Genomic DNA, 24,903 nt, shown 5'->3' with positions numbered 1-24,903 from the left:
TACATATATACTAGCCAATTAGCCCGTCATAAAATGGGATTTTCAGGTCTCTCCTCCACGTTGGTCTTCTCACCTGAGCCTCTGATATCTCTCTCTCTCTCTGTGTGTGTGGGAGGGGCGGGGGGGGGTGTCCCCTCCTCCTACTGCCTCCCCCCCAAGCTTTCCTCCACCTCCTGCCTCTCTCTTTCTCTTCTCCTACCCATGCAGCACAGGCCGCCCAGAGGGAACAGCCAGCATTTCAGCATTACAGACTCAGACACTGGGCTACTATATATATGCGATGATGCTGGTTTCTCTTACATACCTTGATTTTTAAGAGAGACAGTGGAAGGAATGTTAAAAATTTGACTTAACATTTCCCTCCTTTCTCATGTGTCTCTGAAGTTCTTAATAGTGTAAGAAGGGGAGGGTGTATGGGAAGGTGGTAGAGGGTCAGGCTGAGGGCAGAAGGACAAGGGTGGGTATGCCAAGGACATTCAGGAAGCAGGATGTAAGGAGATGGCAGGGCCTTTAAGGGTGAATACAAAGTGTTAAAAGTTGCACATAGGGCCATTTTGTGAAGGAGATGCAAGGGGGCTATGGAGGGATTGGTCAATGATGGGGAGGTGCAATACAGGGCACTAGGGAAAGAGACAGTTGGGTGGATGCAGGACAAAGGTGGTGTCAGCCCGGCGTTTGGGGGACGGGAGGTTGTGACAGACCTCTGGAGGTTGGGGAAGGCTGAACAGGGCGGTGTCGCGCCGCGGGAGTCGCGGAGGGGCTGTTGTTTGCGGGGCAAGGCCGTGCCGGACCCCAGGAGGGCGAGGGGGATCAGGGCAGTGTCCGGCCCTAGAAGGTTGATGGGGAGGACAGGGCAGAGAGTCCGACCCTGGAGGGGAGCGGCTGTTGGAGGGGGCCAGAATGGTGTCAGGCCCCGAGAGACTGGGGCGGCTGGGGGACAGGGCGGTGTCAGGCCCCGGGAAGTTGGGGAGGGGGCAGGGCGGTGTCGGGCCCCGGAGGGCGGATGGGGGCAGGGCGGTGTCGGGCCTCGGGAAGGGGGCAGGGCGGTGTCAGGCCCCGGAGGGCGGCTGGGGGACAGGGCGGTGTCAGGCCCCGGAGGGCGGCTGGGGGACAGGGCGGTGTCAGGCCCCGGAGGGCGGCTGGGGGACAGGGCGGTGTCGGGCCCCGGGAAGTTGGGGAGGGGGCTGGGGAGCGGCGGGGAGGAGCCGGGCCAGGGCGGGGTTCTCGTAGCCGGGAGCGCCCCTGGCGCGCTTGGGAGAGCGGCACGTCCCGGGCATTTCCCATCGCACTCGGGGCTCCGCGCTCCGCCTCTGGGGCGGGGCCGGGCCGCCTATAAGAGACGCGGCCCAGCGGCGGGTTCTCCAGTTCCAGTCGCCTGGTTGTTCGCTCCTGGTCCCCCGCGCATCATGCAGCCGCTGTCAGCGAGGCGCCCCGGGGCGCTCGGCGCCGCCGCTCTGCTTCTCCTGCTGGCCGCCGCCTCCGCCGAGTCGGTGAGTACCCGGGCTCCGAGCGGGGCCGCTTGTCCTCTCCCAGGAGCCTCTTCCCGCCTGTGCTTGTGGGGGCCCCCTCGCCCGTCCCGGGGGTGGCAGCGACAGCCCCGGCGCCCGCCCTCCTGCGGCCGCCCCGGGCTCCAGCATCAGCACGTGGCGCCACTAGCGCCCTGCCCTCATAGCTGGAGCGTGAGTCAGGCTGCCTCGACCGCGGCTTGCGGCAATCGCCTCGCCGCTGGGGCTTTCCTTCGCCCTGTGCTAATCTCGGGCTGCCCAGGGGAAGCCCAGATCAGAAGCTGCTGCTTCTTCCCTAGAGGCTCCCCCGTCCATAGCCCAGCTGGGGCAAGAGCAGCACTGCTCCGATTCCATCCTGGTCTCTTGATCTCGAGCGAGGTTGAATTCCTCTTCAGGGGGAGTCATGGATGAACCCCTGGCTTTGCTCATCAAGAAGGAAACGGGCTTTTCTGAATAATTGAAAGGCCTTTCTTTCCGGATGACTTTGCGCTTGCTCCTGAAGCAACTTATAGCCATTTTCTAGGGAGGGGGCATGCTACTTGGTAGCAGGGCTTTGCCGTAAATATGGTCACCATGTTCCCCACCTCTGAACTTTGAGTAGGAGGAAGGAACAGGCTTATCTAAGTCTGTCTCTAGTTCTGTCGGCTTGCGTATTGAAAGGAGTGGGGATGAGGGCGGAAAGTAGCTGGCTTCCATCAGAAAAAATGCTGGTGATACGTTTGTGTGGCTTGATGGATTCTGAACCACTCACTGTTCGTTATGTATTGCCATATAAGTGAGGAACATTTTCTTGTCTTGCCATTCAAATGGCTCTGTTTGCCTTTGCAGTGTTATGCTTCCAAATACCATTTGCCTTGTCTACCTGACCTTTATGCCCCAGAGTCAACTCCCCACTTGCCTGTCTCTACACCACATTCTTGTTTTCATTTCATCCTTATTGCATTCTCTTCCTCTGCTGGATCAGAGATGCCTTTCCTCTCCTTTGCACCAGCACAGGATCCTCCATCTCCACTTTTAACTAATCTACCACAATACCTGCTATTTCTCTTGTGTTCCTTTATCTCTGCCTTCTCCCCTTCTGATTCTGCCTCTGTGACTACTGTGTCCTTGGATGGGCCCTGCTCTTACCAGAGATGCTCAGAAGTGGGCTACCAGGATTGTTGCAGATTAGGCTTGAAATACAATGGTAGCGTTTGGGGAAGGGATGGCAGGATTTCTATAGTAAGGCTGTAGATTAGGATTAAGAAGCAAAGATGTATGCAAGAGCAAAAGCCTTGGGGAGGATGGGATTTTTTAAAACCATCACTCGAGTATCCTATTTTGAACTTGTAAGGTGCTCAGATACCTTTTACAACACTAATCACTGTAACCAGAAATTTTACATGCTTATCTAAATAAATGTAGTTCTATTGTGACCCCTCATTTTATGGGCATTAGATCTTTTCTAACTTCCAGGGAGGTGTTCTGGGGGAGGGAAGATGATCTGCCATTTGTAATGCAGAATGAGCCTGGACCCTGTGCACCAGTTTTATTGTGTGTGTGTATATATATATATATATATATATATATATATATAACCTCTGGACAGAGGGGTTTCAAGGCTCTTGACTTCTATGTCTACCCTAAAATAAAAAAGCTTCCCCTCTGACGCTTGCTTTTATTTTGGTTAATAGGGACTGCAATAGGACTGGGGAGGTTGCAAGAGACTTGAGTATCCCAAAACTAGATTTAATCATCCCTACTGTTTCACATGAAGCCTGAGATTCTGTAGGCAGGTCACTACTTAGTACTCTTGTTCAAGTTTCTGCCCTGAAACTTTGCTGTTGCTGTCTAATCCAAGATGTTGTTGGATTAGCAAGAAAACTCTCAGACCAGAATACATGAAGTGTCTACTCTTAACATTTGGCATCAGCCCTCTTTATGAACAGCAAGCCTGAGTAAATTCATCAGGTAGAGATCCTTGTGAGAACCTGATGGCAGCCACAACTACTAAAGCCATTAAGCATAGCACAGGACACAAGCTTCTTGGGTCAGTACAGGTTTTGAATGCTTTCCGACTGCATTTGATAAGAAATTAACATTCCCTATAGCGTGCTTGGGGAATATAATGGGCTGTAGGTTTGATATGCAGTGTCCTAAAGCATTCAAACAAAAAACAGGACTGTGTAGCACTTTAAAGACACACGGTCCTGTTTTTTGTTTCAGCTGCACCAGACTAACACGGCTACATTTCTACCACTAAAGAGTTCAGATGCCTACAAAGAAAACACTTCTGGATAGCTGTATCTCTTAGGGTACGTCTACACAGAAACATTCTTTTGAAATAACTTAGTCCTCATCTACACAGCAGGCCGTTATTTCGAAATAGTGTCAAAATACTGTCAGGCTGGAGGACTCCAACTCCTGTAACACTCATTGTATGATTAGTAATGAAAGTGGTTGGGGGGGGGGAAAGCACTCTATTTTGAAATGAGTGCTATTTTGAAATACAGGCAGTCCCCGAGTTACGTGGATCCGACTTATGTCGGATCCGCAGTTATGAACAGGGCTTTTCTCACCCCAGAGGACGGGAGCGGCAGGACGCCCAGATGTGCCGCGGTCCCGCTGCCCGCGTCCTCCGGGGCAAGAAAAGCTGCTCCATGTCTCCCTGGTCTGCTGGGGGGATAGCCCCCCCCCCCCCCCCCCCCCCAGCAGACCAGGGAGATGGGGAGCAAAGACGCGGAGGACCCGGGCGGGACCGTGGTGTGTCTTGGTCCCACCGCCCGCGTCTCCCTGGTCTGCTGGGGGGGGGGGGGGGGCAGCTAGTGTGCCCCCCTCCCCCCCAGAAGACCAGGCTGTTCTCCGGACGCCTGTGGTAGAGCAGCTGGGGCGCTGCCGGTTGGTCCCGCAGCGCCGCTCTGGGTGCTACTGGACCAACCCGGCAGCACCCCAGCTGCTCTGCCCCAGGTGTCCCCAAGTCAGCCGTTGCTGAAACTGACCAAGGGCTGACTACAGGAAGCCGGAGGCAGAGTTGCTCTGCCCCGGGCTTCCTGGAATCAGCCACTGATCAGTTCCTCGGGCTTCCTGGAATCAGCCACTGATCAGTTCCTCGGGCTTCCTGGAATCAGCCACTGATCAGTTTCAACAGGCTGAATCTGGACGCCAGTTCCGACTTACATACAGATTCAATTTAAGAACAAACCTATAGTCCCTATCTTGTATGTAACCTGGGGACTGCCTGTAAACTATGCAATTGATGTAGCTGAATTTGCATAGTTTATTTTGAGTTAAGCCCTGCTGTGTGGTAGCACCCTAACTGCTTATTCTGAGTTTGCAGAACACTCGGTACTATGTATTGCTCTGTGCTTAATTAGTTTGGCTGTATGCTAGAGTTGTAGCTGAACTTACAGCATCAAGTTTGCTTTAGGAGAAGTGCTGGTAATGGGCATGTCCCTGGTGAGGAGAGGGCTCTGCAGTAATGCAGCATCTAGATTAGTGTGGCAGGAGTTGGTCTCCTTTTGTTGTGTTTGGTGCAACATGCTGGATTACACAGCATGTCGCTTGTAATCATTTTTATATCCAAAATCGGGGGAGGTTGCAAACACATTGTTAGAACTCCACAGAACATGGATTCTTTCTTGTGTTTGTGTAAGGGGCAGGGACTTGAGGGCTATGCTATCCTGTCCGTGGATGTTCCTCCCACAGAGCCCTGCAATGGAAGAACCAGAAATGTTTTGGAGGAAGCTTTGCTTCTTTTAGGGGGTATGTGATGTTGCAACCAGGTTTTCTCTGAGGCAGCCTTACACATGTAAGAGGACTGAAAATATTCCTGAAAGGTCCATGGCATAATTCTTATGCTCTGGTTATCTTAAGGAAAAGACTGGAGCATGTTAACATGATGTAATTTTTAATGTGAGGACATTTCTGTGAGCCCTGTTGAATTTTAAGTATGGAAGATAGATATCTGAGGAGCTGTGCTTCTCTCTTTTAGGCTGTGTCTAGATTACAAAGGTCTGTCTGAAAAAGATACACAAATTGTGAACCGCAATTTGCATATATTTTTCTGCTTTTCTTCTGAAAGAGGCTTTTTTGATAATTGTCCCCTCTACATTGGGCCAAATGTTGGGGGGGGGGGGGAGGGGGGAGGAAGCCTCTTTCAGAACATCCCTCCTGCCTCATAGAACTAAGTTTACAGGGATGCTGAAAAATGCGTCTGCTTTTCCAAAAAAAATTTCAGAAAAGCAGACGTGCTCCTTGGACACGGCAGAGCTTTTCTGGGATACCTATCCTGGAAAAAATCTGCAATCTAGATGTACCCATAGAGGTTGGACTGCCACATCATAGCACCATTTCATTTACTAGTCCGCACTTGTGACATCCAGAAGGTTTCTTTTTAATTAAGCTTTTATTAAATGGGATATGAGAAGATGGGTGTGAGTGGAGCAGGTAGGATCTGTCTAGTTTATTAATGCTTCAGCGTTAATAATACTTCTGGAACTTACTGGGCATCTGACTGGCTGAGCTGATGTTTTGTTGATGGTGGTGGTATTTGGAGAATAGTGCAGCATTATTAATGTTTAAACCGGTTTGGCTTGTCCTGCTATCATCAGTCCCTGAGGCCTGTTCTTTCTGCCTGTTTCTCATCTGTTCCTCCCAATCAAATCAAGATATTGTTGTCATGTGTAACATTATTTTCCATCTGCTTCACTTTCTGACTTGGGCAGGCTCATAGGTGGGTGAATGAGTTCAGCCAGGATGTGATTTAACTTGTCCAGCGCAATACCTGTCCAACATAGAGCAGCAGACTGTTAGAGACTAATGTAGGTGGAACAGTGTTTGAAGGAAAAAGGCAGAGATGAGGGATTCTTGGCACTAAATCATACTCTTCTTAATAAATCTTCTCAAACTAGCAGCTGTTTTGGAAGGACTAGACTAGTGGGCTGCATCTAGACTGGCAAGTTTTTCCGCAAAAGCAGGTGCTTTTGCAGAAAAACTTGCCAGCTGTCTACACTGGCTGCTTGAATTTCCACAAGAACACTGACTTCCTACTGTCTGAAATCAGTGCTTCTTGTGGAAATACTATGCTGCTCCCGTTCGGGCAAAAGTCCTTTTGCACAAAGCTTTTGCACAATAGGGCCAGTGTAGACAGCTCAGACTTGATTTGCGCAAAAAAGCCCCAATCGTGAAAATGGCGATAGGAGCTTTTTTGCGGAAAAGCGCGTTTAGATTGGCACGGATGCTTTTCCGCAAAAAGTGCTTTTGTGGAAAAGCGTCTGTGCCAATCTAGACGCTCTTTTCCGCAAATGCTTTTAACGGAAACTTTTTTCTATTAAAAGCATTTGCGGAAAATCATGCCAGTCTAGATGTAGCCGTTGTTTTCAACCTGTGGTACATCAGAAGAGTTGTTATTGCCATAGAAGCCCCCTGTTTAGTGCCCTTCTCATCATATGTTATGCTGAGCATGTGCAGCATTTACAGTTTAATTCTGTTTGTCAGTTTTTAGTCTAAGACTTCACCGATCAATACCATAGAACCTCAGGTTAAATTGCCAAAGAGGTCTAACAAATTTCAAATGGACTTGCAGGGGTGTGATTAGGGAACGGGGGTGATTGAAAACAACTGGAATAGACAGTTGCTTTCAATATTTAACATTTCACTAAAATGTTTCCAGTATGCGTATTGGTTCCACCATGGAAATGATATCCGTGTAATCTGCTCAGTTAAGTATTCTGAGTACTAAGAACCACGTCTGCATCAGTAGCTTTTAAGTAGGAGTCCACAAAGCCTTTACTTGTAGCTCAGGGAATGAAATCCTTTGGAAACTTGAAGATTGGCAGCATGGGTCCCTGAGAAGAACTTCTCTCTATGAAGTGGTCTTTAGAATTGAAAGATAGGGAACAAATTCCTTGCTTAAGTCACTTGTCTAAGTCACCTATTTAAGAAGAGGTTGAGAGAGCTCTTTGCAATCTGAACAGGTTGAAGGAGCCCTGGGGCTGAACTTTTCACTTGTTCAGAGAATTCTAGTACTAGGAAACTCCCAAACAAGAAGCTAAACATGTTTGTTCTAATGCTTTATCATGTTTTACCACTCCCACATTGCTGCTATGGCACCAGGCCTTTGAGGTGGCTGGCAATGCTTTAGCAAATGGCTAAGATACTATGGACCTTTTGGGTTTTTTGAGGGGGGGGGAAAAGGGTGTTGAGAGGGTACAATGATCCTTTCATGTGCAAGACTTGAATCCATTTGAGGATATTAATATTGACTTTTATCCTGCTGTTTCTGCACATAGTGTCTTGTTTTGCCCTTCTGTCTTATTTCCCAATGATAAGGTTGAGCTCTGCTAGCTCCACTTCTAACCTAACAATGAAGAGGAGGGTCTGGCTGCCTTCACAGTGCAAACTTCAGCAGAATTCCTTAGACTCCTGTTGCTGCTGAATACTCTACTGAATGCTGGCTGCTTGAATCTACTAGGCCAGTGGTCTCCAACCTTTTTTGAGCAAGAGATCACTTTTTGCATTTAAGTGCAATCCAAGATCTAGCTCAAATATAAATAGCCTTGCCCCGCCCCTGCTCATTCTATCTTCCCTCTCTTGCCCTTCCTCCCTCACTTTCATCAGGATGGGGCAAAGGGTTGGGGTGCAGGTTCTGATCTTGGATTAAGGGATTTGGAGTGTGAGCAGGGCTCTGAGCTGCTCTTGGGGCAGGGAGTTGGGATGTAGGAGGGGTTTTAGGTGCAGCCTCTGAGGGTGTTTGGATGCAGGGGTGCTCAGGGCTAGGACAGGAGCTTGAGTGCAGGAGGGTATTCATGACTGGGGTAGAAGTTTTTGGATGTGAGCTCCAGCTGGGCACTGTGTCTGGTACAGTGGGGCTAAAACAGGCTTACCCCTGCTCTGGCCCTGCACCACTCCCTAAAGCAGCCAGCAAATTCCATCCCAAGTCCTGTTGTGCCCCCTTTCTGTATCCTTTCTCCACAGAGAGGAGTGGGAGGGGGCACCTTGACATCAATGCCCTGCACTTCCTCACCTTCCCTGCACAGAAAGCCAGAGGCTGCCCAGTGGCAGGGACAATTCCAAAGCAAAGGGCAGGAGAGGAGCAGCAGTGGGGGGAGGGGCAGCTGAAGTGCTGTGCTTGATGGCCTCTTGGCCAAACCAGTCAGGATCACCTGTCAGAGGCTCAAGATCTGCCAGTAGATCCCGATCTACTGGTTGGTGACCACTGTACTAGGCTGACCAAATCTTCATTTGGTTTGAATCTCGCAATAGTTTCTTCTCAAATGGGAGAATCTTTGTCAAGCTCTATATAGGGATGTTAAATAGCAGTTAGGAAGCTAATAGTAGCTGATGAAATGTCCATCGATTAGTTGATAAGGGGATTAGCTGCAGCTCAGCTTTTTAAGTGTAATAAGAGCTGTTAGGCTCTTACTGCATTTAAAAAGCAGAGCTGCAGCTGTCTGAGACCTGGCATGAGCCGGATTTGCTCAGTCCCAGCTTACACAGTTTTCTCCTGCTGCACTTCTGCCTTCCCCTGACCTCCACAGAGGCAGCAAGGTGGGGGTGGGGAAAGGGAAGCAACTAGTTGAGTAATGCCTAGGCTTATTGGGTAGTCAGGTCTTATCAGGTAGTCTACTGGTTGCTTACATTTCTAGCTCTGTTCATTAAATGCCTGGTCTGATTTGTGCTGGAACTTGAATCTATGGGGATAATGTTGTATCATGAGTTCTAGTATCCATAAAATAAGTGACCTCTGTCAGATCTAGCCTTGTCTCACACGGGGCTGAGTAGAATAACATTTTTATGTAGTGAGGGACTCCTGGGGAATTCTCTGGTGCATAACCTTGCAAATAATGGATTTCCTCAAACTGGAAAATACCTACAGCAAACATACCACAGCACTGCTGTGACCATAAGCTTTATCCTGTCCTTACAGGAGGCATGATCTTCTGGCTGATCTGAATAGGGTTTTTTCTTTTTTGGCACCACTTTAACCATTTGGTTTAGCAATGGATTATATAGTTAAAGTAGAATCCCCTTGATGCGTTTATACCAGTATAAAGATGCAGAAATAAATAAGCTATACAGTACACCTTATTTCTGTCACCACCCTTACACTGGTGTAACTGTCAAACAATAGAGGGTTGTACAATATAGTTACAGCAGTCAAAAATTGTGTAGACTAGCTGTGAGTACATTTGACCTGAGCTGTTTGTCAGTGAGCTTGTGCTTGCTGAAACCTGGTGGAATGTAGGCCCTATAGATTAAGGCATGACATGATTTGCACTAGAATGGAGCTGTTTGGGTGAGGCAAGGCTGAGTCCTTTGCTAGTGAATGGGATGGGGGCAGTGTGTTAAATACTTCCCACTAGATGTGGTAAGTTACTGCATTGCTGGGCCATAAAAGATCCTACTTGAATGCAATTGCCTTGGCTTTTTTTATTGTACTGAATACTTAAGACTCCCATTTCCAGTTAGGACAGAGTCGTGGGTGGGGACAGAGTGGTGGGTGGGGATTTTCTTTCAGTGATGCATAGTTTAAGAAGTTGCATTTAAAATCTAATGCCTTTTCATCATGAATTGCTGAAGTATTAAAGCCCCAGCTATCTCTTTTCAGAACTTTTCCAAGAATTTACTAATGGTAATCTAGAGATTGCATTCTGATTTGCACTTGCACTTGTGGAAGTCTCTTCTGAAAGAGAAGCTTGTTGGATTCTGATTACTTTTTCTAAAAGCTTGCTGTGGTTTTGTAAATGTTTTGTCAGCGCTTGAGTAATAGTTTTGTTTCTCTTATAAAAATCCCAGTGACTCAAACTTTCCTTGATGTCTCAGTTCTGGAGTGTAAGAAGGGTTTTTCCTAGAACATTAGGTTCTGGCTATTTCCGATAACTGGATGCTGAAATATTGGACCAATGAACTGATGTAATGTGGTGGGAGGAAGAAATACCTCTGAGATTATGGAATTAAGTCTAACTTAAAATAATGAGTAGTTTGCTCATTGTCTTTAAAGTTACAGACTAACATGGCTACACTTCTGAGATTTTTAAACATGCAGTTAGCCGTATGAAGTGGAAATCTAACTTAAGTGCCACAGGGCTATATTGCCAACAGGGCTTGCTGCAGAATCCCCTATCCTATTTGATCTGAGGAAGTGGGTCTGGCCCACGAAAGCTCATCATCTAATAAACCATCTTGTTAGTCTTTAAAGTGCTACATTGTCCTGCATTTTGCTTCAGCTACCCTTTCCTTCAGGTAGTAGAGTCCAATTTTATTTCTGAGTCCAGTAAAAAAACAAATGTTTCTACTTGTGGTGGTAGGGAGGGGGGTATTTAATTTACTAGAATTCATTTGAGAGAGGATTTTTTTTCCAAGAAAAGAGTATATTTATTGCAAATAGAAATGTACATTGCATCCATAATTCTAATGCTCTGAAGCCTCTTATATAGGAGGCTGTCTATATACTTTGTCTTGGCAACAAGTTGAAAAGGTCAAATCAGAAAGTGTGTGTGTGTTGCTTCTGAAGCCTTTTATATAGGAGGCTGTTTATACACTTTGTCTTGGCAACAAGTCGAACTAAACAAAAGTGTGTGTGTAAAAACACAACAAATATTCTGGTTCTGGTAAAGTATAAGTACCTGGAATAGTTAAGACTTAAGTTTCTTGAGCCTGGACAAGACTAGTGGAACCTCTTAGTTATCCTTAAAGGCTTTTCTGGTTCAACTACTCTCTGGGAAGATTTTGCTGGCATAACTGCTTTTAAAGTGTATCTAATTCAAACCTAAATCTCGGGATCTCTATTGTTATTGGGCCAGCTAGGAAAGGCTCCAAGCCCCCATCAGGTGAGGGAAAGAGAAGACTGTACTTTGGAAAAGAAGGTGATTTACATTGCGTTCTCTGGTCTTTTGCAGATCACAGTTTGATGTTTGAATGAAAATCCTCTGATAAGAGGATAGTCTCCTGAGTACCCATTGTTCTTCACCTCCCTGTGAACAGGCATAATGGAGTCTTCCCACCTCCACCCTGATCTTGGATACTATGGCTCTCGGTTACTGGCTTTATTTATCCTGTTTAGATCAGCTTAACTGAATCCCTCTTTAAAAAGGAGTAGATCCCTGTGGTGTTGGTGCTGAAATTGGACTTCAGCTTAAGATTTCAAACACCTAAAGTTGGTTCATCATAAAAGTTTATGATGCTAGTTAATGAGTTTGCTTTCTGTAAATAGATCCCTGAATGTGCCAGTCTGGCATGGGAACTCTGCAACCTCTTCTTGGCTCTGTTTGCTAATTATCAACTGCATATAGGCAAGAACTCTCTCCCAGTCAATCCTTTATCCATCTTCTACAGGGTTTTTCTTTAAGTGATATGCAGTCTTAGTCTTAAAGTGAAGGCTGTTAGGGAAATGCACATGGGCCAAAAGCTAACTGATCCTAGAGAGCATGAAACCCTCATACAATGTTACCCAGAACTTGCTCTGATCTACATGCTGGAACTCGCTATCCTTGGGTTCTGGCTACAGTAAAACACTCTTGGTGATGGCAAATTGACTTCTGTGCTTAATATATTGTCCTTTTAACTGGCTGGCTGCTAGCAGGGTTGTGGGGGAAGCAAGCCCCTCATTACCACTGTTTTAAAGCATCACATTAGGAATGTATAGAAGGAATAACAAGTGATCATCTCTTACTACTGTCTACCTGCTGAGGCTCTTGGTAGTGAACCTCAGGTGGAAATTCAAAAAGCCTACACTGGGAGACTTGCTTTCAAATTAGTCTCAGAAAATATATGCCTCCCTATAGTCTCCACCTTGCCCCAGTCTGACTTCCATGCAGACACCTGGATAGTAACTGTCTGTAGAAGTCCTGACCTGACATGCTCTTGCCACTTCCTACTCAAGTTCTGGGTTTATTTTGACAAACTTATCTTTATCTGAGGACACCATAGCCAAGTAGTTCTGTGATAATTTGGGTGTAAAGGTAGCTTTTCCTTAGTAAGAGCTGCTGCTGCAGCTTCATCAATATAATGGAGCACTTAACGCTTCAAAGTCTATTGGAGAAAGTGCAGTGTCTCTGAAAGCACTTTCTCTGAAAGTTCCTAGCACAATTGGCTGAGCAGGCTCCAGCCAATTTAAGTGCATGCACATGCAGGAAAAACCTTGATTAAACTATCTTTCTGGCCACTAAAGCCAGAAACAAGCCATCTATCATGTGAATAATGTGGAGCAAGCTGACCAGCAAACGTGCTCCAAAGATGATCAGAGGGCACAGTGAGCCAGCCGGGTTTTGTTTCAGTACTTGCAATGCAGAGGAACACTGATCTAGTTAGGAGTGACCTAGATTGAAATGAGGTTATTTGCTCTGCTCCCAGGCACAGAAAAGATTTTTCCTGTGTTTCTCTAAGGAGCTTACATGTGTAAAGAGGAGGAGCTTTGGAGTGAGGAAAAGAAGCAACCCACTTTCTGCTGGTGAGACGTGAGGTTTGTTTACTCTTTGGGCACTATAGCAGGATTGTAGCAGTACTGCAGTGCAGATGCTTTCTATGGCGATAGTATGGGGGTTTTTGTTGTTTTTCATTGCTCTAGGTAACTCCACCGTCCTGAGCCACAGTAGCTAGGTCAACAGAAGCATTTTTCCATCAACCTAGCTGCATCAGGTTCTAGATCACTTGGGTGTAAACTTTTCAATCCAAATACTAAGTATAGACTAGTTCTTTGTGCTTGCCACAACAGAAATGCTTGGGGTAGCTCCACTACCTCAACGTGTGAGAACCGAGTTGTCATGTGTCTGACTTGATATCATCCAACTTCTGCCTTGTGTGACCGCTTACTACTGTGGAAATAGAAGTTCCAAGAAACTCTTGCTTCTGAAGTGGTGACTTCCTTCAATAAAGCGCCGTGTGGGAGATGAGGATATTATCTGTGCTTTAAAGGGGCAGATAGAGGGTGACATACCCCATGGCGCTATAGTGTCAGTATTAGAAAAGCTGAAGGGGGAAGCTTTGAGCTTGATGTTACTTCAAATTAGGGAGGTTAAAATGTGTTGGTTCACCATGAGTCAGTTTTAAGCTGACTCCCCACATGTCCCAGTTCTCTTGCCACCCCACTGTCTCATACACCAGCTCATGTGAAGCCAACTAGGAGCAAAGGGGCAGAAATGAAGTATTAAGTGAATTCAGTGATAATGTCAGGGCTGCCATGGAGATTTTGGTCCCATCATAAGCATGTGTGGTGAAGCAACTTTGTATTGTACTTATGTCCTTGCCCTGGAGGAGTTACTTGCATCTAGTACTGATGCCTTCACTCTTTGGTCTCTAGTAGTTGTTTTGGCCTCACTGTAGAGACATTCAACTAGAGGGCTGGTCAATCAATTTCAGCAGTGATGGCTTTTGGGTAAGTATGCTTTAAAATAGATTCTTAGAGTACAGACTCCTGGGTTGGCTTCAGTTATTGTGTAGACCCCATTTTAAGAACCCTTTAACTTAATCTAGATATGCATTTTAATAACTTCTGCTGCATGTGACCTTATGTGTCTATGGGAGTATGCACTGGTGTCATAAAGTAAACACATGCCACTCCTTTCCTCAGAAGTGAAGCCAAGAATAAGCACACTAAATGTGATTAAGTTTTAGCCTGACTATGTTGTAAGAGCTCTTGTCTCTATCACAAATTCCTAGTTAACACAATAGCCAATAATGATTCTGTGCTAGTCCCTAAATCCACAAGTACACAAACTACTGAAAGTCTTTACCCTTTGAGCTAAATCTCTGAGGACATCCCAAATGCTCACTGACCTGACAAGCTTCTCGAAACTACTCCAGCCAGTTTGGGTAACCCGGGATCCAGCAGTCCTCCTTACTACTAAGCTGTGTGAGTAGCTTTTCTTGAGTGATTATAGTTTAAAAGCCCTAGGTCTCACACTGGACAGCTCAATGGGAAACTTCTGCTCATTGTACTGCAGAACTACAAGAGGCAAAACAAAGCTAGAATGAATAAGGAATTGGCTAAAAAAGAATAGGTAAAAGATTCAGTTCTATTATATAAATCAGTGGTATATCCTCACTTGGAATACAGTGTTCAAACAACCTCCAAACATGGAGCATGTTCAGATCTAGCAAGAGAAATTACTCGAGGCATACAATACAGTCCATTGCATTAAGACAATGAAAAGATCAATTTAGATCACTGAGTTTAGTGCGGGGACAAGATGGTTCTCCACATAGAATGTTATATGGGCGAAGGTAGATCAGGAACTTATGTTATGAGACACGGAGTCAGAACAAAGGAACCATCAAGGAAACGGAGGTGTAAAATTCAAAGCTACAGGTTGAAACTCTAAAATCTGGTCGGGCAACATCAGTAGTCTGGTGGGACCATGAATGTTGCTGGACCAGAAAGCTCTAGCTGGCCAGGCTGGAGGCAGTGAGGAGAGGACCTTCTCTGGTCCAGCAAAATCTATGGTTTGGAACTGCTCAGGTGCCAGACCAAGGAGGTCCCACCTGTGGGAAAAACTTTCACACAATGCACAATTACACTATGAAACTTATTGTTAGAGGCTATTGAGACAAATCAGAATAGAATTTGAAGGGATTAGATATCTGTATGGTGAACAGCTGGCTGTACTGAGCAGGATGACTGCTTCAGAGCATAAATTAACCACTGTCAAGATTAGGAAGAAACTTCCTGTATGGGCAAGCTAGCCCTTGAGTGTTCCAATATGGAATTTTTCACACTTTGCTGTCAGAGGATACTGAACTAGATGGCTCCTTCATCTGATCCTGTAAGACAGGTTTCCGGTTCACTGGGGGAAACTTTCAGCAGGAGATGCCTGGGTAGGCATCACACACCATTCTGCTAAGGCCATTGGAAAGTGTTAGACATGCATTTTGTTGAGCCTAAACTTAAGGCCGTCAAGAACAATGGACTTTATACTATGTGTAAACATTATCTGTAAAGAAGCCATCAGACCAGCTCTCCCCATACCTGTCCCTCCATCCCCCCAGCATGTGTATAGTTAACTAGGTGCTGATTTGCCTCTTGATTCCCCACCCTCCCAAACTTGGCCCAAGTCCATGTTCTTTTGTCTGTGAAACATTTGACTTTCACATCACTCTTGTTTACTTCTGGCTTGTGTACACAGTGCTGGGAAATAATACTGAAACAAGTTATAGGGCTCCATTATCTGGCTTGCTGGAAACCCTCTGAAGAGCTCACTGCATTTCAGATGCCTGGGACTTCCACATACGCACCTCCCTGTCCAACTTCCATTCAACCAGCCTTGCATAAGAAGCCTGGAGTGAATTCAAACGTCTGTCGGTGTGTTTGATCACAGACAATGGCCACCCCTAAAAGTTGATGAGGTGCATTTTATGCTCTTGCCCTAGAATAGAAATCAAGTAAAATTCTCCTGTGAAAGGGCATGTAAGCTGCTGGGCTGGCGCAGGCAGGCTTAGTCAGTTTACTATTTTTCTTTCTTGGAACCAGTCGGTAGCTGAGCAAAGTGAGTTCTGTGTGCTGCAGTTCAAACAGACTTCACTGAGAAGCAGCTAGTGCTGATCTGAGTTCCTGAGATGGAGCCAAAGCCACTCTGAAATTGGACTCCTTGCCCGGAGAAGGGATCAGGTATCGCAGCCCTGCCAGCTCCTCTGCCTGGAGCCATAGGCTTCTTCTACATGAATGATTCATACAGAGGTACCTGCCTCCTGTGTTTCTTGGCACAGCTAGTGTGCTAATCCTTATACAGTGTAAACATTAACTTCTCCAGTGTGGATCCTACTGAAGTAGCATGTGAAGAAGGTAAAGTCAGAGTGCTTGCATATCTACACCTGCCTGGCAGCTCAGTAGTAAACTCTTTTGCTACTGGTACACAGGGGAGGGGGAAGCATTGACCCTCTTTCTCCTCCCTTCTATTATGCCCCCCCCCATGATGTCTGTTAATCTTACTTGACAGTCACTGAGTAAAAGCTGCTTAACATCAAGAAGAAATCCTGGAACTGAATTTCATCTTTCTGTAGCTAAAGGATTCTATTAATGCACATTAGCAGTAAGGTTTGACTTCAGCTGCCAGAAATAGGTGGGGCTGCAGTCATTAGTCTTGCGCTCTCCCATCACAAGAGTTGCCCTGAGGCAGTTCCAACACTGTAATAGCAAGTGGCAGGGCAACTGGCCTCCAGCAGTTTAGATCAGATGCCAGCTTCCAGCTGGTAACTGCTAAGTATTAGGCTGAATGTGACTGTGGAGGACATTTGGCAAGTGCCAGATGGTTTTATGTAGGCTGCGTCTAATACTATCTATATGGTCCTGAGGCTGTCCTATAGGCTGCAGGCAGGGAGCCACTGGGTTACTGACTTGTCACTCCATGGGCTGAAAATTCCTATTTAGGGGAGAGTCTGCATGCCCAAACTGCCTTCTAGGGGAACCTGTAGACTATATGTGGGGGAGGGGAGGGGACTTTCCTCCAGCTTTTAGAAGAGCAAGTCCCTGTAATGTTAAAAGAAACTCACATTGCACTAAGCCTCTCCCTGAGCCCACAAACCCCACTGGAGTCTCTGAACTGCTCATGTGCCCTTTGCAGGCGTGTGTGAGGAATGTCACTGTTCCAGACCCACTCTGCAAAAGAGCACAGGCTCTTCACAATTAGCAAGGCTGGAGTTGCGCCTTGCTCCAGGGAAGGGTCTGCTTGCTATATGGCATGTTTTGAGTTTGTGTAGGGACAGCCATGGAATGACTACCCTGCCTGCATGTGTACGTTGGCTGACAGTGAGATGCCCAACAGCAGTCTCTCACACATTAATCTCCACTCCCAGCTGCTAAGAATGTGTGTAACAGCAAGTCCTGCTGCCGCCCCTCCCCCATCTGCCCCAGTAGCTGCCTGAATGTTTTCCAGGAAGTTACTGTGGATGGAGATTGAACCTCCCACTTCTGTTCTCCTGGGCCCAGGGCCAAACAAGCAATGGCATGGAACACTCTGTGTATTTGTATCTACGGCTGTGAGTCAGTAACCTTGTTAGTTTTGGACCTCATTCACTCATACACACACAGTGTGTTTTGCTGAATAAGCCCCTCTGATTCTAGACCTGGTGTATTCCTAACACTTAGTCATGCTTGGTGTGATGTGATAATGCAGGTTACTCAGTCCCTTCAGATTCTCTGATCCAGTCTAGCTTTCTTTCTTCAGCCTTCCTGGTTAGGCCTTTGCTTTGTCTGCTTGATGGCTCTGATTCATCAGTCGTCAGTACAGTCTGAGTGAGCTGGCACTAAGGTGTAACCTAGCAATATTTGTCTGCTCTGCAAGGGAAAACCTCAGTGCATTGCACTATATGAAATAAGTGGTAGGGGGAACACCCCCTGGCTTGCTGAAGAGGGGCCTGGTGGCAAATGGTAATAAAATCCTTTGTCTGGGATGGGAGCAGCAGCTTCTTCATTCCACCTATAGACTGTGCTGCAGGACTGTTCCAGGAAGCCCTAGTGTATTAGCTCACTTCAGATTCCTCCTTTTTATTTAAGGATGGAACAAAAGCTGTTCTATATAAGGGTGTGTCTAAATTTCATTCTCTCTCGGAATGCAAATGCAGACACCCAAAATCGCAGATGAAGCGGGGATTTAAATATCCTGCGCTTCATTTGTATAATCACGTTATGGCACTATTTCGAGGGGGGGGAGGGGTTATTTTGAGAACCCCTTCCCTTGAAATAACCCTACTCATTTTTTGAGTAAGGGTTATTTCAAGGGAAGGGTTTCTCAAAATAACCCCCCCCCTTTTTTTCTTGAAATAGTGCCATAACATGATTATGCAAGTGAAGCACAGGATCTTTAAATCCCCGCTTCACTTGCAATTTCGGGTGTCTGCATTTGCCTCTCTCTCTCTGTGTCTCTCTCTCTCTCTCTCTCTCTCTCTCTCTCTGAAATGTAGACATACTCTAAATGACCAGTGATGCTGGGAATGTTTGTTCCAGCTGTACTTCTAGCTCTTAGTTGGGGCATGATGAGAGGTCTGGCAGCATCAGGCTGCCGCCTTGGTCTTTCAAGAAACTGAGTTGAGTGTTTCCTGGTCCTTTTCCACTCTGGATAGGTGGAGTGAACCAGAGCATCTTGAAAATCTATTGCCTTCGTTCTGGCCCCTCAAATTCAGATATGAGGCGAGTTTTTGTACCTTGACTTGGAGCCTGTTGACTGGGGCATCCCCAGTATCAACAGATGTGGAAGTGTTATTGCAGTGGCAGGGGAGGGGGACACTGTGTAACACTGCAACAAAGTCTCTCTGGTATCTAGGGTGTAGTTTTTAGCCCTGCAGTCTGAGGCCCCACAAGTTGTGTGGGCTATCTGCTGCCATGCCACATGCCTTTTTATTGCAGGGAGACCTGCCTGGGGCGAGGCTGCTTTCTAACCCCCCTTGAAACCAGTAGCTACCAGATAGGACAGCATTCTTTCTAGTGGGGATGGGAGCTCTTGTGGTGGAGAACCAACATTTTGGTGTCTTCTCTTCTCTTCCTCTCCCCCCCTCCCCCCACCTACACATACAGATACCCCTCTGCAACGCCATGCTTGTAACAGTTTGCTGGTGGCACCTGGCCACCTTAGTGCTCCCGGCATTTCTGTTGCTGGTCATAGCAGTGGGAATCATTAGAAGAATAAGGCTAGTGAAACTGGTGGCAGCGGCAGCAGCTGTCCATTCAGCTTGCACTGTACTTTCAGCAAGGGGAAAGGGTTGAATCCCTTAACAAGCAAATGATTTAACGGCTGTGGAATTGTGAATTGCTACTGGAATTCCACAGAAAACACTAGATGGTGCCAGTTTGGAAGTGGGGGACAGTCCATTATCTCAGGGTTATGGAATCCTGGCCTGGCCCTAAGGGGAGAATCTCTTCTAAGTTTGTCCCACTACAACTCTCATCTGTCATGCTGAATATATTCCTCCCTGCTGCCTTAAGAGGATCTGCCATGAGTTCTTGCCCAAAAAAGCTATTTTCAGTCCATTTAGACCATAAGTCATTCCATGGGAGTAAAACTCACAGCCCATCTGGAAATCCTCGCTCAGGCTGATCCTTGATCTCTAGAACAAAAATCAGCCTCTCAAGCTAGTAAAGAACATGCTTTTTGCTGGGCTGAATGGAACTTCATCAGTTAGATGGTGAAATATTATTTTGCTGGCTCAGATGGCTGCTGGCAGCTTGAGAACTGGATCCGGGTCTCTGCCAGCTATCTAATGCTAATTTTTCCTTCTCAGGTGAGAGAAACTGAAACCATGGACCCAGAGAAGTTTGGGGAGGTCTATTTCTCTTCTGGTGCCTTGCCAGATGATGAAGATATTGGTGACCGCAGGCCTGCAATCAACGAGGATGACTGGCTTTCTGGTTCTGGAGATGAAGGTACATAAGCAAGAAAGACATAGCCTTTAAATTGGAATCTTCCTTTGACTATTGCAACTTCATAGTTCTGACCTGGGAAAGGTACATAGATAGACTTGCTCATCCATTAGAGAGTCTAAAACTTAAGTACATTGATGGGAACAGCTAAAGGGCACCATACCTTGCTGTGCAACTCCTTTTGTCTTCTCTCTCTAAGGGGCATCCAAGTAAGTCACCCTGTAATGAGGTTACATGCTATCTTCATACCTTTCCCCAGAGGGGACTGTTTTGTAAAGTTAACAATCTATTTCAAAACTCCTCTCCTCTCTCCAGACCCAGCATTTGGAATCTTCCATCTTTTCCCCTAAGACCAGTGTAGTAGTGCAAGCTAGGCAAGTAAAAGGAGTAAAGTTGGCACTTTCAGATAATTTCTTGGCTTTCCAAATTCCCATCACCAACTAGTTCCAACAGCTCCTTGTTGACTTTTTTTGTATGTGCACATTGTGTTCTCAAAAGCATGCTCTGAAATTGGCACATGGCATGTTTGGACATGTCTGGTGGTTAGTGTGTTAGCAAATTATCCTCTGGGGTGGATGTTCAAACAAGTGGCCTGCAGAGCACAATAGTGTGTATTGGTTTTCTGAGCAAATTCTAGCACCCTGCAGCAAGAGCCACTTGATGGAGCTGAAGATTTCTATCACTGAGTGAGATAATCTTGAATTTGCATCGTGGCTTTATGTAATCAAAATTGTGTTAATGGGTGAAAGTAATCTCCGATAATAGGGAACTTTAATCAAAGCAGAGCCCTAATTAGGCAATAGTAGGTACTGGCTGGGCTTTGGGAAAACACTCTGAAAGCAAAAGAAAACTAATACTGTATCTTTTTTGAATGTTTTCCAGATTCTGAAACTGACTTGGCTTCAACCATTGAAGAGCATCCTAAGGTAGGTGGTGTTTTGAGCAGTCTCAGAAAAACCTAGTCCAACAGCTCCTTTCTGTATGGCAAAACAGCCATCTGGCCTGCTTGTGAGGCTTTTGTTGCCTTAACTCCTTCCCTTCCCCTAGCAACTGACTTCCACATCCAGTCCATGGGCGTGAGTGGGAATCATGTGCTCACAATGCACTGAATGCAATGGTCCTACCATTAAATGGTGTCTGCCCTGCATCTCCTGTCTCACTCTGTTTTGAAGTGTGTTGTAGCTGCTCATTACAAAGTGTCTCTGCTTTATTCAGTTCTCTAGTGACAATTCTATCCCTGAAGAAAACCGAATAAAGGATGTGGATGAAAACCTGGTCAGCAATGAAGTAATTCCACGTAAAGTCTTGCCCCCTGAGGAAATGAACCCGTCCAACAAGATTTCAATGGCCAGCACAGCCAACAGCAGCCTCTTTGAGAGAAAAGAAGTCCTTGCAGGTAACTTCACTGTCCCCCAAAATCTAGTGATACATCAGCCACACTGTAAGTGCGGGGGAGGAAGGGGAAATGGGGAATGACAAAAATGGGGTTGTATGATTGGTCACCTCTAAAGGCGGGGAAGAAAAGTACACAATCCACAAGTCACTTGCAACTGAGCCAATCTGGCTTTGTTCCAGAAAGCTTTTTAAAATTATGGATAAACTGGGTTCCAAGTAACTTCTGGACTTTAGATGCCACTTGGACTGAAAACGTCACACTTAGCATGATAAAAGCTGCTAGTAAAAGGCTCCAAAATGCTGGAACTCTGGGATAGATGTTCTGGTTTAGACAGAAGTCTAATGGGGTAGCAGTTTCCTCCTAAATACTCATCTGTTTACTTCATACTCTCTTTTAGCTCTTATTGCAGGTGGGGTAGTGGGTCTGCTGTTTGCCGTCTTCCTGATCCTTCTATTGGTCTATCGCATGAAGAAAAAGGATGAGGGCAGTTATGACCTTGGCAAAAAACCCATCTACAAGAAGGCCCCTTCAAATGAATTCTACGCTTAAAGGCACTAGCACCGTGTCCCCATCTGGGGGTGAGAAACTGACTCTTAAAGCATTTGGACCTCAGCTGAGATGCTCTGAACAAATGCGGTCTTGGATCTAATTTCAAAGTGACTTTTAAAAAAATCTTCCTGCACAACCATTCCATCTTGCAAAACTAATCAGGGTACAATAAAATGCGAAGAGTTTGGAGGGGAAATATGGTCATGACTCTATTTGGCAGGATGTGGGATGCAAAAAGATTGCCAAATCCTTATTTTTGGTTGAGTAGAAGATGTATATAATGCTGTTTATATGGAAGCTAACTGTATGGAGAGTTGCACCCAGATGCAAACACAATTTGCCTTTGTTTTATATAAGGTTTTTTTTATTCTGTTTTTCCCTATAGTACTGGGCCTGTTCTGCAGCAGATTGTCTCTCTGAATTTTTGTACACTACTGTGTATCATTGCCTTTATTAGGGAGCTGCTTTGCCCTTGGCTCAGGATGCCCATATGCCATAAAGGGTCCATGGGAGAAATAATTAGATGGCTTAAATGGCTGTTAGGAAGAAATCTCCTCTTCCTTTTGGTAGGGTCACTATTCATAAAAATCAGGGAAGTCTCTTAGTTTGCTTGATTCTGAGACTAAACTTCCTTTGCACCAAGTCTCATAAAGGTTAGAAATATTACAATTTAAGGTAGGATTTTATAAATTTAGTAGGAAAAATAGCCGAATGTTATGTTTGTAGAAATAAAAGGTACTTGAAGAAATTTTTTTTTAATCCTTTTGTTTCCTTTGGCTGGGCATTTCTCTAGATGTATAAAACAATATACAATTCATATTCTGGAGCAGCATTGGCTACAATGTTACAGGTTCTCCATTTCTATTTAGCAGCTACTGTATGCAGTTGATAAAGATATGTATAGGGATTTTTCATTATTTGTTTAATTTGATTTTTATAGGATTATTTATAGTTCCTTCTCATGACTTTTCTTTTATATATAAAACACTAATATAATGAATCTCTTATGATTGTGAAAACTATTTAAGCTTTATTCTGTGAATTTTTAATTATGAACTGAAGACAATAACTTCTGCTAGAATTACTCTGTATGCAAAATTGGATTCTTAAAACATGATTAAAATATATTATAGGGAAAGATGGGATTTTTTTTAGCCTGTAATATATTGTAATCATTCCTATAGAGCTATATATTATATATATTTTTTCAGCAAAGTGTACAAATGTTAAGAATAAAAAAGCTAGAGGCTTTTGGGCTTGTGCAGCCTTACTGTGTGTAAGGGAGGGTGTATTGATCTTGTTTATATGCTGCTCTGTGTGTGCAATGTCTGTTTTATGTTGAATGCAGTAACATTTTCCTTGTGGTTTTTGTTCCTAACTGCTGGGGAGGCAGGCTTAATGGTTGCTGAAGTTCTAGGTCACAAACTCTGTGCATTCTGCTCACTGCATTCAAGGCATATGCAGTGGCCATCCCATTAGCTTCCATGGGTTAGAAATGGGTTTGGTATGTTGAAAATGTCAGTCTTGCATCTTCATAGCCAGGTGGTGGATCTGAGATCCCTTGTCCCTCATTTTCAAAGTGACACTCCTGATTTATGGCATGAGATGCAAACAATAACCTTTACCTTTTCTCTTGGAAAAACTGCTGTTCAGTTTTATTGCCTGAGCTGCTATTTTAAGTGGTTTTTAACTAGTCTCCTTATTCCCTTTTCCCCTTCAGAAGGATGGCTTTCACTATTTAGATTAGAATATTGTTTGATCCTGTCTCCTGCTAAGGTGACTATGGCAACACTGACCTTCCTCAAGCCACTTGCTGTTAACTTTTTTTCTTAATGTGTTCTAATGATCACTTAAGCAGATCCTACCTCTGTCAGAGTTGGTCTAGTACCACAAAATTTTCAAAATGAGTAGAAAATGCATGCCTGTCATACAGGGAGGGCTTTTCTGGCAGTCTTTGGCCAGTTCCAGAATTGGTATACAAAATTCCCACCTATTTTGGTTCTGTTGCATCAGTCTTATTTACTAGATCTGAGCCTCTACTTTATTCCAAATACACAAGGAAGATTACAACATAGCTAACTGGGGTGGAAGAGTGGGGGCAACCGCATAGTTCATAGCATGGTGTGATGTCTTGCACAAGACTGCTTAAAATTACACTGATTCTGAAGGCCGTGGAGAATTTTTTTTTCCCTTAGACCTGATTCTCTTTGTAGCTATGAAGAGCCTGTATAACCCAGCTGAAATTGGTGCAATTGCACCTGCTTCTAGACTGGTGTAAGGGGGAGAAACAATTGAATCTCTTCTGTATACCATAGATGTGGGGCAAGGGGTCTCCTCTCTGGACTCCATGCTGAAGTTTGTAACTTGGGAACCCTTGAACCAAACACTTTTTCCAAGAGGCAGTGACCTCCTGCTAGAAAAACAAGCTTGCTTTAGAACCTAGCTCTGGAATTAATATATGGAAACTTTTTTAACTCTGCTATTCTGTAAATAACCCATTTGTAATGATCTACAGACAGCACCACCTGTGAATTGTCTCTTTTTTTTATATTTGGAAGTCTCTCTTGTAACTGCTTTTTGTTTGGGGTCTCTCCCTAACCTGTGGTACTCTTATCAATAAATTGGTACTTTCTAAAACATTGGGTGTTTCCTTTTTTGCATAAGTGATGCATGGTACTTATATTTGACATTTGCATAGACTTAACTAATTTACACATCCAATTGAATGGAGACCCAAATTGGCTTAAAACCTAGTTACATGGGTTTAATGCAAGCATGTATGTCTACTGACAAGCTAATTGGATAGGCTTAAAACCACATTTGCAGAGCTTATCTGCATGAGTTATTGAGTAGTAGCTCCTGATTAAATCCATGTGTGAATGTGGTGCTTCTGGAATAAAAGCCTAGTCCAAACTTGCTTAAAGTGAACTCATATGGATTATCTTATTTCAGATTAACACAATAATTAAAGTGGTTAAACTCCAGGTATGCACAGAACCTCAGAGCTACTGTTGCCTTCAGGATTCAGTGCACCTATTCAGCTTCTCCATCTCCTAGCCTCACACTGTTAGAGATGGACAGCTTGAATACAGTGGTGTGGGCAGTCTCTCCACCTTCATGACCATGTG

At 45.2% G+C, this 24,903-nt stretch overlaps 1 protein-coding gene and 1 long non-coding RNA gene across 2 annotated transcripts; both read left to right on the top strand.

Annotated features, from left to right (window-relative positions):
* Nucleotides 1–1,335: 1,335 nt before the first annotated feature.
* On the top strand, nucleotides 1,336–24,414 carry SDC4 (syndecan 4). Its single transcript, XM_006121910.3, has 5 exons — nucleotides 1,336–1,490; nucleotides 19,692–19,833; nucleotides 20,713–20,756; nucleotides 21,046–21,226; nucleotides 21,624–24,414. Exons 1-5 carry the CDS (start codon nucleotides 1,407–1,409, stop codon nucleotides 21,773–21,775), a joined length of 603 nt encoding a protein of 200 aa, XP_006121972.3. The 5' UTR covers nucleotides 1,336–1,406; the 3' UTR covers nucleotides 21,776–24,414.
* LOC142818860 (uncharacterized) lies at nucleotides 4,463–17,974 on the top strand. The gene is made up of 2 exons (XR_012896554.1): nucleotides 4,463–10,924; nucleotides 11,014–17,974. It is a non-coding gene; the product is annotated as an uncharacterized LOC142818860 (long non-coding RNA).
* Nucleotides 24,415–24,903: the final 489 nt, after the last annotated feature.

Source organism: Pelodiscus sinensis, chromosome 18 (genome assembly GCF_049634645.1).
Source record: "Pelodiscus sinensis isolate JC-2024 chromosome 18, ASM4963464v1, whole genome shotgun sequence".
NCBI lineage: Eukaryota > Metazoa > Chordata > Testudines > Trionychidae > Pelodiscus > Pelodiscus sinensis.
This window is presented reverse-complemented; position numbering and strand designations above follow the sequence as displayed.